Genomic DNA, 13,905 nt, shown 5'->3' with positions numbered 1-13,905 from the left:
TCACAGTGACCTTGACCTTTGATCTAGTGAACCCAAAATGGTTGTGGCGTGTAGAAATCATCAATGTGGATCTTCATATGAAGTTTAAAAATTGTAGGTGGAAGCACTTTGATTTTAGTGCCAATGTAAAGGTTTTAGCCTGACACAGGCATCGGACGACGAGCTGGCTATGACAATATCTCGGGTTTTCTCCGAAATCAGCCGAGCTAAAAATGAGCAGATAAATTAAATGGAAAACATACCATATTATGGCAAGAAAAATAAAGCTGTAAAAATCTCACCTGTTTTACTTTGATGATGCGATTAGTACATTCAGCATTTTTAGTATCTACTAAATAAATATATAAAAGTACCAAATGTCCAAGATACCATGACGTCCTCCTCCAAATATTAAATCCTTCGCACTCCATTATATTTTATCCCTGAATAATCCTCTCACACATTAGGCCTACATGTAAGATTCCTTGCAATGTTCACAGCGTTTATTTTGAATCGTTTACGTCCTCAAATTTCAGCAGGTATCAAATAATAAATATTAATTTATGATATTAAATGATAAATATTTATTTATGATATTAAATTATAAATATTTATTTATGATTTCGATTTATGAATTATTTCGAAGATAACAGTCTTGCAACGTGTTGAGTTAGTTACGTGTTTAGTGAGTCTTACGACAATAGACTGGCGTGAAAAGTGGCTCCTTTTGAAGAACACTCTGCATCAAAGAATATATTGTAGCTGACCCGGTTTGATGGGACCTGTTTTTGATAATAATTAATTACCATTTTTCACTTCCGTGTTTATCCGTTACCGTGTTTATCATGTTTACCAGGGGTATGACTAGATACCGAAAACAGTACTGTTTTCGCGAAAACTGTAACATGTACCGAAAACAGTGAGATTTCGCACCTCTACATCGTGATAGGGGCGTTGAACTATGATTTTAATGACTGTTGACTCCAGTATGCATTTAAATGATGCTTTATTTTCTTTTTTCATTTTTATCAAAAAGCATTTTATTTCTGTTTTAAGATGGAAGAATTATATAATACGAGGACATGATACCGAAAACAGTAAATTTACCGAAAACAGTTAGATTTCCCACCTTTACATCATGATATTTCAGTTAAATCATGACTTTAATACATGATAACTCCAGTAAGCATTTAAGATTAAAATATGTTTAAGACGGTACTTGTAATTAAGTCAATGGTAATATAAAAGAATACATTAACAAAATATATATTTTATTATTTCACACATTTTAGATAGAGGTATTTCTGGTAGACAAAATTAAATTAAACGAGCATAAATGTTTTACATAAAGACAATCTGGAAATAAATAACATTTCATAAAAAGATGCATTATATGCCGTTCGGTATCGGACGGTGTTTAAAATTGTATACTTTCTATAAACAATCCTCGTTGTATCATGCTGGAAATAGTTCGTTTCCCACAATTCTTAGCGCGTATTTACACAGGTCAGTAAGACCGGTGTGTAAACAATGGCAGGTTTTAACTATCATATCATATGAATCTATATTACAAATATTTTTTTGATTCCCAGCTTATGTTCATTGAAAAATAGTTGAATAACAATACCCACTGAATTCACCCATGAGTCGGACACATTCGCCCTTAACACGGACACAGATTTGTATTTAGCATTTATTTGGTTATCCATTCCCTATATTTATAAAAAAAATTACAAATTGCACAGTAACCATGTGTTTTGACATACTTTTTCAGAATCAGAATTTCGGTCCGACATTTTACAACTATTTTGAAAAACAGGATTCAAAACGTTTATATAAAATCATTACGAGGCGTGTATACAAATTAGAGAAGCAGCTTACACGCGTTATTCGTATATAATTATACACATCATCATCATCAGGATTTTTTATGAAGAACGCCGGTTATCTCATTTATGAACTTATCTGGAAAATAGCAAGAAGCTAATATTTTATGAACGAATGACAAAATAAACAAGATTAATACATTTAATGAAATATTCATTAAAATACAATCAATTCTTGTGGCATTGTCACGGTAAAGGTTTAAACCTCATTCAATACCTAATTTACCGTTATCTGTTGATCTTATCCTTGAAAAATACAATTTTTATTAAAATAATCGGTATTTAAACAAAAATCGTATGCTTCGGCATTATTACTATCTGACGTTTTATTGCTCAACTTGTTTTTAAATTATTCTTTAATTCGTTTATGGAAATGTTACAGCAGTTTATTTAAACTTTCGATTTGAAATGTTTCGAAAAGTTATTTCGGCTTTTTTATTTTCAATTGATATCATCTTGCATTGAAATGCGTTATTTTTCTTTTACTTTTTAAAGGCTTTTTTGCATGCCTCGAAATTCAATTTTAATCAGACTTATTCAGAATAAATAATCTAAACGCGTATGGAATGGATTTCGTGCAGTTGAACACTTATAATCGAAATAATAAGCGTGGTTTATGTAAGAGTCAGTATTATAGTAACATAAATACTCAAAATCAACGAATTTTTTGCAAAATATTTTGTAAGATAAAGTTTTAACTCAAACAAAAATCAGTTTGCTTCATAGCAATAGCCAAAATTGCGACGCTAGATGTGGTATGGTAACATAGATTTAACGAGATACAAAATGCTAGTTTTTGTGTGTGGCACATTATATTCCATTTTAATTTCCCGCAACGATATCTATTACATAAATGCAATTCGAAATATATCATAAAAGCATTTTAGCATACTTGCTGAAAAACATACATATACATATATATCGGCCATCCGTGTTAATACTAAGCTTGTTGTATTTTAAACTTTTTATATGCAATCCTCGTAGTGTCACACAATTTGACGACAAGAACAAAACTCTCCAGATTATTAATTCGTTTCGCGTTGCAACGCTTATAATTTTCAGGTTTTTAAATCGTCAAAAGATGCATATAATTTATATTTTAGACCATTGTAAATGTTCAGTATAACTGTTTCCTTTTAACATTTATCAATATATAGCGTTTAGCGACAAACTTCATTATCTGCCAAAATCTTAAGGAACAGTTGATTTTTTTATGTGTTAACTTTATTTTCAATTTTTTTTACGAAATATTCGTTGATTTGTATGGTGTATGGGCTTTTAAATGTTGGTTTATCAAATTACATGCATGATTTTTTTGTTAAAGGATCCTCAAACTTGCGAAGAGTAGTGAATTGACCCGCAACATTGCAAATATTATAAAATTGAGAATCTTATCGAACGATGTACATGTATTATGTCAACAATATCATTACAAATATGCATTGAATTCCATTATGTACACCCACTGAACCACTATCGAGTCATTTGTCACCCACAAAATCTTGTGATAAACACTAAAGATATAAACGCTATCCAAAATTGACCATTGTCATTACGTGTCAAAAATATGATACAACAACAATACCATCATTTATTAGCATATTACATAAATACAATCCTAAATTTATTAATTTATTTGTCATACTGTCTACAATACAAATGCATTTCTTTTGTGATATCCGTGTTGAATGTTCGATATTTATTAATTATTTCATACCATTTACTTATTATTTTGAATAGCAAATGTGAATAAATCCATGCTGTAATATAAGAAAGGGTTATTCCTCGATAAATGTTTGCCTGATTAGGGTCGCCACTTTCATATATTGGTGTTATATATCATATTCCCCACCTTTCAGTGTACTGACAGGTTTCCACAATTCTACTAAATATATGTGTTAAATGGGGTTCTCTACCGTTACATGATAATTTCATTATTTCAGCCGTATATTATCAGGTCTGCTTGAGTTTCTATTATGCTGCGTGGGCAATTATTTTGGATGTTCTTATTCTGCGATTGAGTAATCAACGGTGGCATTTGTTAAATAAGTGCTTGAATTGTCAAAGGTGTTTTATCAGTGTTCACGCGTTTTGTATTATATATTATCGAGTAAATGTTTGCATAAACATTCGAAACATAAAACATATTATCATTCCCACGCTTTTCGGATAAAAAGTGGGGATTACTAGTATGTGGTTATCTCCGCCGTCTGTCCGTCCGTCCTGGCCACAATCTCCTCCTTTACTATTAGCACTAGAACCTTGAAACTTACACACATGGTAGCTATGAGCATATGTGCAACCCTGCACTATTTGTAATTTTGATCTTACCCCTGAGTCAAAAGTAATGGGGGTTGGGGTGGGGCAGCGTCAGAGATTTTCACTATTTTTTTAGGTTATTTTACATGAACTTCTTCATTTCTACACCGATTTACTTCAAATTGATACTGACCATCTCTTATGACAATACGGTCAATGTCAACTATGCATGGCCCCATTACCAACCCTGGGGCGCCCCTGGATCAAACATGCGCAGTGAGGATACGCGTCGGCCTCTGCCGCTCCATTTCTATTATAAATATGCACTTAATGCCATGCAGTTGTATAATTAATTGAGTTTTAAATTAGTTTATTCTTCATAATACTTTTGTTTCACAGACATATTGATCCGGCTTTGCACACACACACTCGATATGATATAATGACCATGAGTTGATTTTTGTTTTAACTAACACATTCATGTTCAAAAAATAAATTCAATATAATTAATAAGGGTATATAAAGTATCGACCCAGATCAGCCTATATAAGGTCGATTTTCCGAGAGATCGGCTTATTATGTTTTTGTTATATTTGTGGTTTTGCAATGTTATTAATACAACTTGCGAATTTATTTTGAATTATTTTATTTCATCTATACTAATGTACCATCATTTGCTGTAAAGTAAAAACCTTATAATCTTGAATCATTAACACGTTGAACAGAAAATTATAAGAGCAAGTATAAGTTATCACGGCACTGCAACCTGTTCGTGTTTGGTCACGCTTCACCAAGACTGCACGTCGGCATGAGTATTTTGAATTAATTTGGAACATTTGATATGTTTGATAGTCGATGGGAGATGAAAGATAAAATATTAAATCTACCTATTTGCCCATACAATGACAGACCAGTTGCGTATATACTTACAGAGCAATGACAAAGAAAAAATAGACAGGTCTCGAATTCGCCCCTCCTTTAGAACAATATTTGGTGCTTGCCCGGTTGCGTTTTTGTGTGAAATAAGTCTCTTATGTTAGCAGGTGTATACAATAAACAATATCTGAACTTTACTAGTATAATGGAAATTCGGTTTATGTAATATCAGATGTACCCACTCAATTACATTGCATAAAGGCGTGTTATGAAACATTATTCATAACCGTATTCTAATCATTGGTTTCATTAATGTGCGAACGGATATGCCAAATATCGTTATGTGATTACAATTGGCCAATGGGCAAAGCAGAAACCCGTACAAAGTAAGGTATAAAAGTGCTGAAACGACAGCCCTGAATACGCGCCCTTTACCTTGCTGTCAAGTTTGCTGCAGGAATTATCTTCGTTGGTTGCAATTATCATCTTCTTCCGAGTACTCCCGCGTGAGTCGAAATTGTAAGTTGAGATACATGTTATAAATTCGACTGATGTTTTCATAGTTTTTGTACCACTGCTACTTTTAATACGCATAGTATTACTGATACTACTTCTTATGATAAAATAAAAAATAATAATACAATTGATAATGTATCATCATTATTATTTTTATATTATTATTATTATTATTATCATTATTATTATTATTATTATTATTATTTTTATTATTATTATTATTATTATTATTATTATTATTATTATTAAAATCGAAGTACAAGAATGGCTGAAAGTTAGAATTATATGACGGTTCAAAATCATATAGTATGAGAAATGAAAAAAATCATTTATTACATTAACTGCGAACATAAATAATTTACATTTCTTTTCGGACAAAAATATATTATATCATTGTGGGCTGTCTTATAATAAAACGTTGAGTAAATATTTGATTTAAACTTTAATTTGTGTTACTTAATTTTTATTTTCCATACTCTACTATTTTACTAATATGCTGTTCTGTTTAATGATTCATATATCTAGTCCATGTAAGCATTCTTTTACTGACATGTTTGCAGATTGTACCGTTAGGCGCATTAGTATTTATTTCATGCAAATGTGATGCTAATCTGCAATTTCACTTCTTTTGATATCAAGGCAAAATAATATATATTATTTTAAAAGTTGTTATTGTATTAACTGTATCACGAACTTATAGCAAAACTCGTAATACACAATTGTAATACATTTTTATAGTTAAAAACATGTTTTCAAATATAACGCACCTTATAGCAAATATTTTCATAAACGAACCTGGTGAAACAATGCCTTGACTTGATTTTAGAAGACAGACATGGAGATCGTGGAAGACCAATGGATGCTGAACAGCAGTTTGATGAACATATCATTGGTGACATCGAACAGCAGCTTGCAGAACCTATCTGGAAATGTAACAAACGACAACGTTCCTCTGCCAAACGCCTCCCCCATCATGCAGGCAGTTATTGACGTGTTTCTGATAATTGGTTATATTATACAGCCGCTGTTTCTTGTAGTAGGAGTAACTGGAAACATGTTAACGGTTGTTACTATGATATCCTTTCGATTCAAAGACTTGACATCGCGATATATCCTTTTATTTCTCTCCTTCTCTGACTCTGTTCTCCTGATTACACAGCCTTTGAACAAATTCTTTGTCATCAAACAGTTTGGAATGGATCTCAGAGCGTTGTCTTCACTGTCATGTAAGATCTTCTTCGTCATCTTCAGATCTGCAAAAATGACATCATCGTGGCTAGTCGTGTTGCTGTGCTTTGAACGATATGTGGCCGTAGTCTTTCCGTTGAAGGCAAAGTTCATCTTACGCAAGAATTATATTCTTGCAGCGATTGTGCTCGACTATGTTATCATAACGACGTATAATTCAATTTGGCATTTTTCGTCGGGAATTCAAGGCGGTATCTGCAAACCTGACTTACCTAGTTTGCAGCAAAGTGTGTTCGTAACAATCGGAGTAACTTTTTATTCTTTTATTCCAACCATTATTTTATTGGTTCTTACCCCTCAGATTGTCTTTCGCTTATTCCGTCACGCCAAGATGCGCCAAGCGTTGAAAGGCAACTTATCCAGCGCGCCTAACAGCTCCATGTCGGCAAACAAGAAACAGATAGACACGAATTTGAAAGCAAGTGTGATGGTCATTGGTGTTCTGATATCGTACGTAATCCTCGTCATACCGATTTCGACCGTTCACATTTATTCATTCACAGCAGGCTTTAGCGCCTTTGATGCAAATAGCGTGGCCTTTTTCGTTTTTCGTGAGATTTCGCAGATTTTAGAACAGATCAACTACGCGATCAACTTCTTTATCTACGTGGTTTGCTCCAGGCAATTCAGACAACGCTTGAATGAAATTCTACGTTGTTCGCCTCACAGGCCGAGTAAAGAGTTTTCAAAAAGGAGGGCGATTGACTCTATTTCAGCTATTAATAGATCTATCAGTGATCCATAATTGCTGCATACAAGACCATACAAAAATATAAGCTTGTTATTTTAGAACAGATTAGTTTTTGTCCAAACCTCGTGCTGTAAAGATTTAAAACATTATCAAGTTATCAATACCGATTGTGGTATAAAATAAAAAATGCATAATAAATACCACTTCTACATGTGGTAAAATATTATGTGTAATAATGTGTATTAATAAAATAAAAAACAGAAGTGGAGTATGACTAATAAATAAAGCATAACTGAAAGTAAGGTTATAACGAAATAATTTTCTTGTCGTTGTTTTTTTCATTTTAACTATATATCTCATCGTAACAATGTGTTTTCCCATTTTAGGTGTATGTGACATTTGTGATGTCTTCGTAATTAAATTGAAAATTTCAAAAGCTTTTATCAACTGTACAGGTTCTATAAAAATGCATTCCGTTAAACAATGAAGGGTTTAATTGATGTATGTAGTTATAAATAAATAAATAAATAAAAACTACGAAATATATTAACTTGTTTCAATACTTTGTTTTGACAATTGTTTTGCGTTGATGTACATGACTGGTTTTGTCAATCTTATTTCTGAGTTTTGGTTAGTGTTTATATTGGTTGTAGTTTGATTATGTATATAAACAATATGTATATAAATTTACTTCTTCTTTACAGTTGGCGCATGTAGGTCGAACTTGATAACAGTAAAAAATAACATCCACATATGAGATTTTTAACCGTATTATAATAAATCACATAATTATTCACGAACAAAAGTGCTTTTAGAGAAAACGAAAACAAATCATTACCAATTGGAAGGTGGTATTTTTTATGAAAATATTCATATAAAAGATATAGAATGCATTAAATATTTATGATGACATGGCTAATGTTTTTTTCCGTTTAACCTCGGTGTGTTATATTTTATCTGAAGTCGACAACTTTCCATAATTAGTGCCTATGCTTGTGCCAGACTGTCAAATTAGACTCCTGGCGTATTGTTTGCTAAATGAGTATATTTAAATGTGAATGTTGTCATTTGATTATATTTAAATTAACAAACTGATGTTTTGGTTGTTGTTTTCTGTGAGGCGTTCTACTGATACGAAATCGGATTTACAGTGATATTTCTTTACTACTCACTGATTTACTTTATTGTATTATTTGATATTGTGTGAATCAGTTTAAGCATGTTTCTTGTTTAACACCATCAGTGCTTGTGTGTTTATACTGTGCTTATGTTAATCATAGGTTAAACTGTTTTTAAATGACCTCTTCTTGCTGTTTGAACTGTATAAAAATAACCAAAATTCAGTTTGTGGTGTATTAGATTTGGTACCTTTATAAGTATTGTTATGAAATAAAAACTCGCTAAAATATTAAGTGCTTACGTTTATAAAGTTTCGTCCTCGCTATATTGTGTTCGTTCTACAGAAGGTTCAAACAAGTATCTTCTTTGGGAACTAATCAGATAACCATTTCTACACACTAACATTTAATCTAACTGATGTACCATATGGCGAATATGTTGGCTTAATTCTAGTATATATTTGTTTTATATTTAAAAAACTGTATCAAAGTGTATATTTTTCTGACGTGTTGGTTGGTGTGAAGAAGATCGAAAATACGACAAACGAAACAACGTCAAATAGACAAGCAAAACGAAAACAAGAGCTGTGTTTGTGAAACACAATGCCCCCTACTGCGCCGCTTTGAAACCATATATTTGACCTTTAATCTCGAAGGATGACCTTTACCTTGACATTTCATCACTCAAAATGTGCAGCTACATGAGATACACATGCGTGCCAAATATCAAGTTGGTATCTTCAATATTACAAAAGTTATGACTAAGGTTAAAGTTTTGGGACAGGCAGACACACACATACAATGACAGACAGACAGGCCAAAATCAATATACCCCCGATCATTCGATCAGGGGGCATAAAAAGTGGCGCCTAAATGAAATAAATACGTATATTCGTGATGCTGTTTTATGTGGTACATTTTTCGTTCGTGCTTGATGTCGTAGCGGCGACCTTTAAACCCGCTTACAAACCTGAAAGACAAATATACCCGCAAGACCAAAAAAGGGGCTCCATTATTAAAACTATTAAAAAAAACAACAACAACTTTTATTGGTAATTTTTATTGCCAGGTGTGTTGAGGACAACATATACAACCGCCAAAACGACAATTGAGAATTTTACGCCCTTTGGTCTTTTTGGTGTTTAATCATTATTTGTGAGTTTCAAATCCGCTAACACGCCAGAACGATATGGCAGAAATCAGCCACATTAGTGTTGTATATACCACCAAAACTGTTCGCGCATTGTTATGTTCATACGATGAATACAGACATTTTCGAACGCGATATTACAGAAGAGTATAGCTGGACCATATGTTAAGAGAGCTCTATAAGGATAAATCTAGTGCGTGTTTTTGTCTAAAATGCTAATCAAAAAGAATGATGTTGTGTACCCGATCTTTTTTATTAAACATTACTTAACGCCATAAAGAGATTAGCCTTATTGGATTTAATTTAAAAAACAAAACTCTACCGCACCACTTTAAATTACCTTAAAAAAATCACCATCTATTTATCAAAGAATGTTCAAACTAATTTTGCAATATCAACAAAAAAGCAACACTCCTTTGTTTCGATAAAATCAATTATACGATTTAATTAAATGAAACAAGCAATACCATTTAGAAATTGCCTAATAATGGCAAAATGTATAAGTTGTATCTAAGCAAAACACAGTTAAAATTTAATCAAAATTTAAATGTGCAGCAAGGTGGCACCCACCCACAAATGTCCCAGAAGTCACTAGGCGTCATTTATGAATTCATTTAGTGTACGTATTCGAATTACGACCTCAAACATGGTAAATTAAACTCTCTAATTAATACCTTTGAGTGTACATGTAATTTCATTTGAAAAATTGTAACCACTTAGCGCCTCATTAGTGACATGTCATTGGCGTCGCACTGGAGTGCGGCGACTAGTATGTAATGCATTTTTCGCCTATGGGAGGAGAAGTTATTTTACGGATCAATGTATATATTTTTTGTTTTAAAAATATCTTGCATAGTGGTGATTTTTTGTGTAAATTAGTGTAAATAAGTACTGCATTTGTGCATATTACATTTATTACACTATTTATTGCCAATAATGCAAAGCTAATTGTTTTAAATAAAAACTGATCACAGGGAAAAGATCACAGGGACTTGGCAAATACGCGAAACTTTCTGGTTTTGTATAAAAACAAGACATAATCAAAATATATTTATTTTGTGGTTTTTCTAACAATAACGCAGACTTTTGCTGTTCGAGTTTTGGTTAACGCGTATTTTCTTCAATTTTACAAGACGACAGCGATTACACGGTTTATTGTTTTATTTATAACCGTTACACTACAGTCACTTATTAAGGTAGTAGGTGCCTAGTGAGATCGGGAATAGTCGGTCGATATCGCCGTATCCGGAAAGTGTTTTGTCTATAAGCGATATCTACGGTAAAGTCCGGAAATTATACTAAATACACGAAATAAATTTGTATTTTTTATTTAACAGTTAAATTTGCTTATCTCTTTTTTAGATTAAATAACTATACAATACAAATATAAGTTAAATTAATTCGTTTAATAAAATATTTGTGTTCATGACGTCACGGTTGCTAACATTTTCTTAGCAAAATGAAAGTGCGAAATAAAAGCGAGCGATTTGCAAAATCGAAAAAGAAGCAAACACCGATTGACAACGTTGTGTTCGATAATAATTATTCATTTACCGAGCTCTGCGATGGCGATTTGTGTGATAATGACTCACGTAAAAGCTATTCGCATTTGCTAAATGGCGTGAAAAGAGTAAGCAGAAGTGGGTGGGGGGGGGATGGACGAAGATTGATTGACTCGTTGAGCTGGAGGTTTTGCTAAACAAATTACAGTATAGTCAGTTTTGTAATTTGTGTCCCATTCCTTTGACAATATATAACATTGTTGGCGAACAACAAAATGGCCTCAGTCGTTATTTGTACGTTGTTTGTGAAAACCTTGACTGTAGAAAAGTAAACCGTGTTGCTTATGGAAAGTAGCACCATCTCAAGATCAGGGGAATGCCATGCTTTGACGTAAATACCAAGCTTGGAACAGGTATGCATGTCTTCATTTTACAACCTGCCATTTCTATCAATGTTTAATCATTTTACAATTGCCTTTGATCTTTGGACTTCTTACACATTTTCAGACCCCTTAAAATTCCAAGTGTTATTCCCAGTGAATATTTGTTTATCGTGTAATATATAAGGAAACATTCCGGTCTCCATCATATTCAGTTTTCAAATTTAGTTTCGCATTTGTGTTGTTAAATCCAATTGATTGCTCATTCATGTTATTTAATAATGTAATAATGATACGAATGGATTCTATGAAAATACATTGTGACGTCATTATTAAGCTACTACGGCCTTATTTCGTTTTCATGTTCTTATCATTTTCAATTCTCTTTTCAGCAATGAGTCAGTTTGGGCAGGCCGGTGAAGGTAAATAACTTCCTTATCACTCTGAACATAACGCTTATTGCAAATAGAAATCTTAAGAAGATGGAGGCTCGTGCTGGGGAGGCCATCAAGAAAATCTCAACTGCGTCGTCTAACAAGGCTGCCAGTGATGCTTATGAGAAAGAAATGGAGTAAGTGTAATAACTAACTTTTAATACAATGTTATCTGGTGCCAAATTTTAGCATTTTTTCTCATCAACTGTCTTCTTATTTCCTATTCCAGATGAACATGAAACATATTAATAATAATTGTTTTATTAAAGGCACTGTGTTCATAGTTTGGTAAAATTACATTTAAAAAAAGAGTTTTGGTTAGAACCCCAGGGCAGACACATTATTAAAAATATTTGTGATTGTTATCATAAATATTAAAAGCTATTCCAAATATTACATTTTAAAAAATATATTAATTACTTTTAGTAATAAATCTTATGAAGGAGCATAGGTATATTAAAATTCTGAGCTATTCATATAAATGGTGAAGTCTTTTCACAAGCGATAATTTGAGTTCAACGACTTGTCAATATGTTATGTGCGTGTTGTGCTGAAAATTGATTGTTCTCATAACCAACGATCATATAAGGCGTCAGAATGAAACTAAAAGGGGAATTATAAAATTCATGAAATAAGCATTGTGTGAATATAATTTTGTATTTCAGTTCGATGTACAGTAATGCATGATATTACTCAGATTGCTGCGTTGCATTTGAAGACGGGTTTAAAGTTCTCGACATATGTGAAGACAACAGTGCCAATTTCTTCCGAAGCTCATAAAATGATTGGCATCTCTGTTGATGATCATGGCATAATGCGTGTAAATGATGGAAGTGTTGATAGTGTATCAATTAAAACTTCTCTACATGATTGTATGATGTGGCTTACAAAGTTTTCCAGAGCCATTTTTGTTGCTCATAATGGGCGCAGGTTTAATTTTCCGGTTTTGGTTAGTGCATTGCTGAAAACACACTGTTTTGAAACGTTTTGTAATTGTGTAAGCAGTTTTGTTGACTCTTTGCCGGTTTTCAAAAATCGTATCCTGGACAGTCACACAAACAGGAAGATCTAGTGAACGTGTTCTCCAGGCAACCTGCAACGCCCACAGTGCTCCTCATGATGTTGAAGCACTGGGATCTTTGCTTAAAACATGTCAAATTACTGACAATATGGCCCACATCTTTACTGTTACTGCAATCCATAATTCAGTTTGTTTAAGTCATGAAAAGCCTTAAAGGCAAAGAAGGAACATTAGATTGTTAGACGTGCTGTTGCATAGAGGAACTCTAAAGCGACCAACAGCTGAAAACATTGCGGGATATGGACTGGCCTTGTGTCATTTGAAAGCCATATTTTCTAGTTCCGGAGAGGATGACTTTAGGGACTACCAAAAGTCACAAACGCAACAAAATATTTTATCTGAAGTGGTCCTAAAAATAGGTCAGTTTTTCAGTGACGAAAAGTGACGGAATAGTATGGCTTTCAAATGACACGCGGCCAGTCTAAATCACGCAATGGCTTTATACTGTTACTAAATTATGTACATTTAGTTGTCATTAATCTGGCTGTTTTTATTAAAATATAAGTTGTATATTATTGTGCTACATGTTTAAAGAAACATAATACTAGTAACTTATACATCTTTATGCTACGTAATATTGGGACAACTTTGACATTTTGTGGTGAACTGCGCCTGTATTCATATGTTGCCTTTTGACTTAAGGTGACCTTAAGATTGTCTTATTAGCTCGGCTGTTTTCGGAGAAAACTCTGAGGTATTGTCATGGCCTCTTCGTCGTCCGCCGTCCGACGTCCGCCGTCGTGCTAAAACCTTTACATTGGCTCTAAAATTAAAGTGCTTCCACC

The 13,905-nt window shown here is 33.0% G+C and overlaps 1 protein-coding gene across 1 annotated transcript; it reads left to right on the top strand.

The window, feature by feature from the left end:
* The first annotated feature begins 6,351 nt into the window (after positions 1–6,351).
* LOC127878811 (growth hormone secretagogue receptor type 1-like) lies at positions 6,352–7,509 on the top strand. Its single transcript, XM_052425339.1, has one exon. The coding sequence runs from the start codon at positions 6,352–6,354 to the stop codon at positions 7,507–7,509; it is 1,158 nt and encodes a 385-aa protein (XP_052281299.1).
* The last annotated feature ends 6,396 nt before the right edge of the window (positions 7,510–13,905 follow it).

The sequence above is a fragment of the Dreissena polymorpha genome, chromosome 4 (genome assembly GCF_020536995.1).
Source record: "Dreissena polymorpha isolate Duluth1 chromosome 4, UMN_Dpol_1.0, whole genome shotgun sequence".
Taxonomy (NCBI): Eukaryota; Metazoa; Mollusca; class Bivalvia; order Myida; family Dreissenidae; genus Dreissena; species Dreissena polymorpha.
Note: the sequence above shows the minus strand (reverse complement) of the source record. Positions and strands in the feature narration are given on the sequence as shown.

Bases quoted from the DNA above. Each gene is read 5' to 3' on its own strand.
- LOC127878811 (XM_052425339.1), top strand. From the start codon at position 6,352: ATGGAGATCGTGGAAGACCAATGGATGCTGAACAGCAGTTTGATGAAC.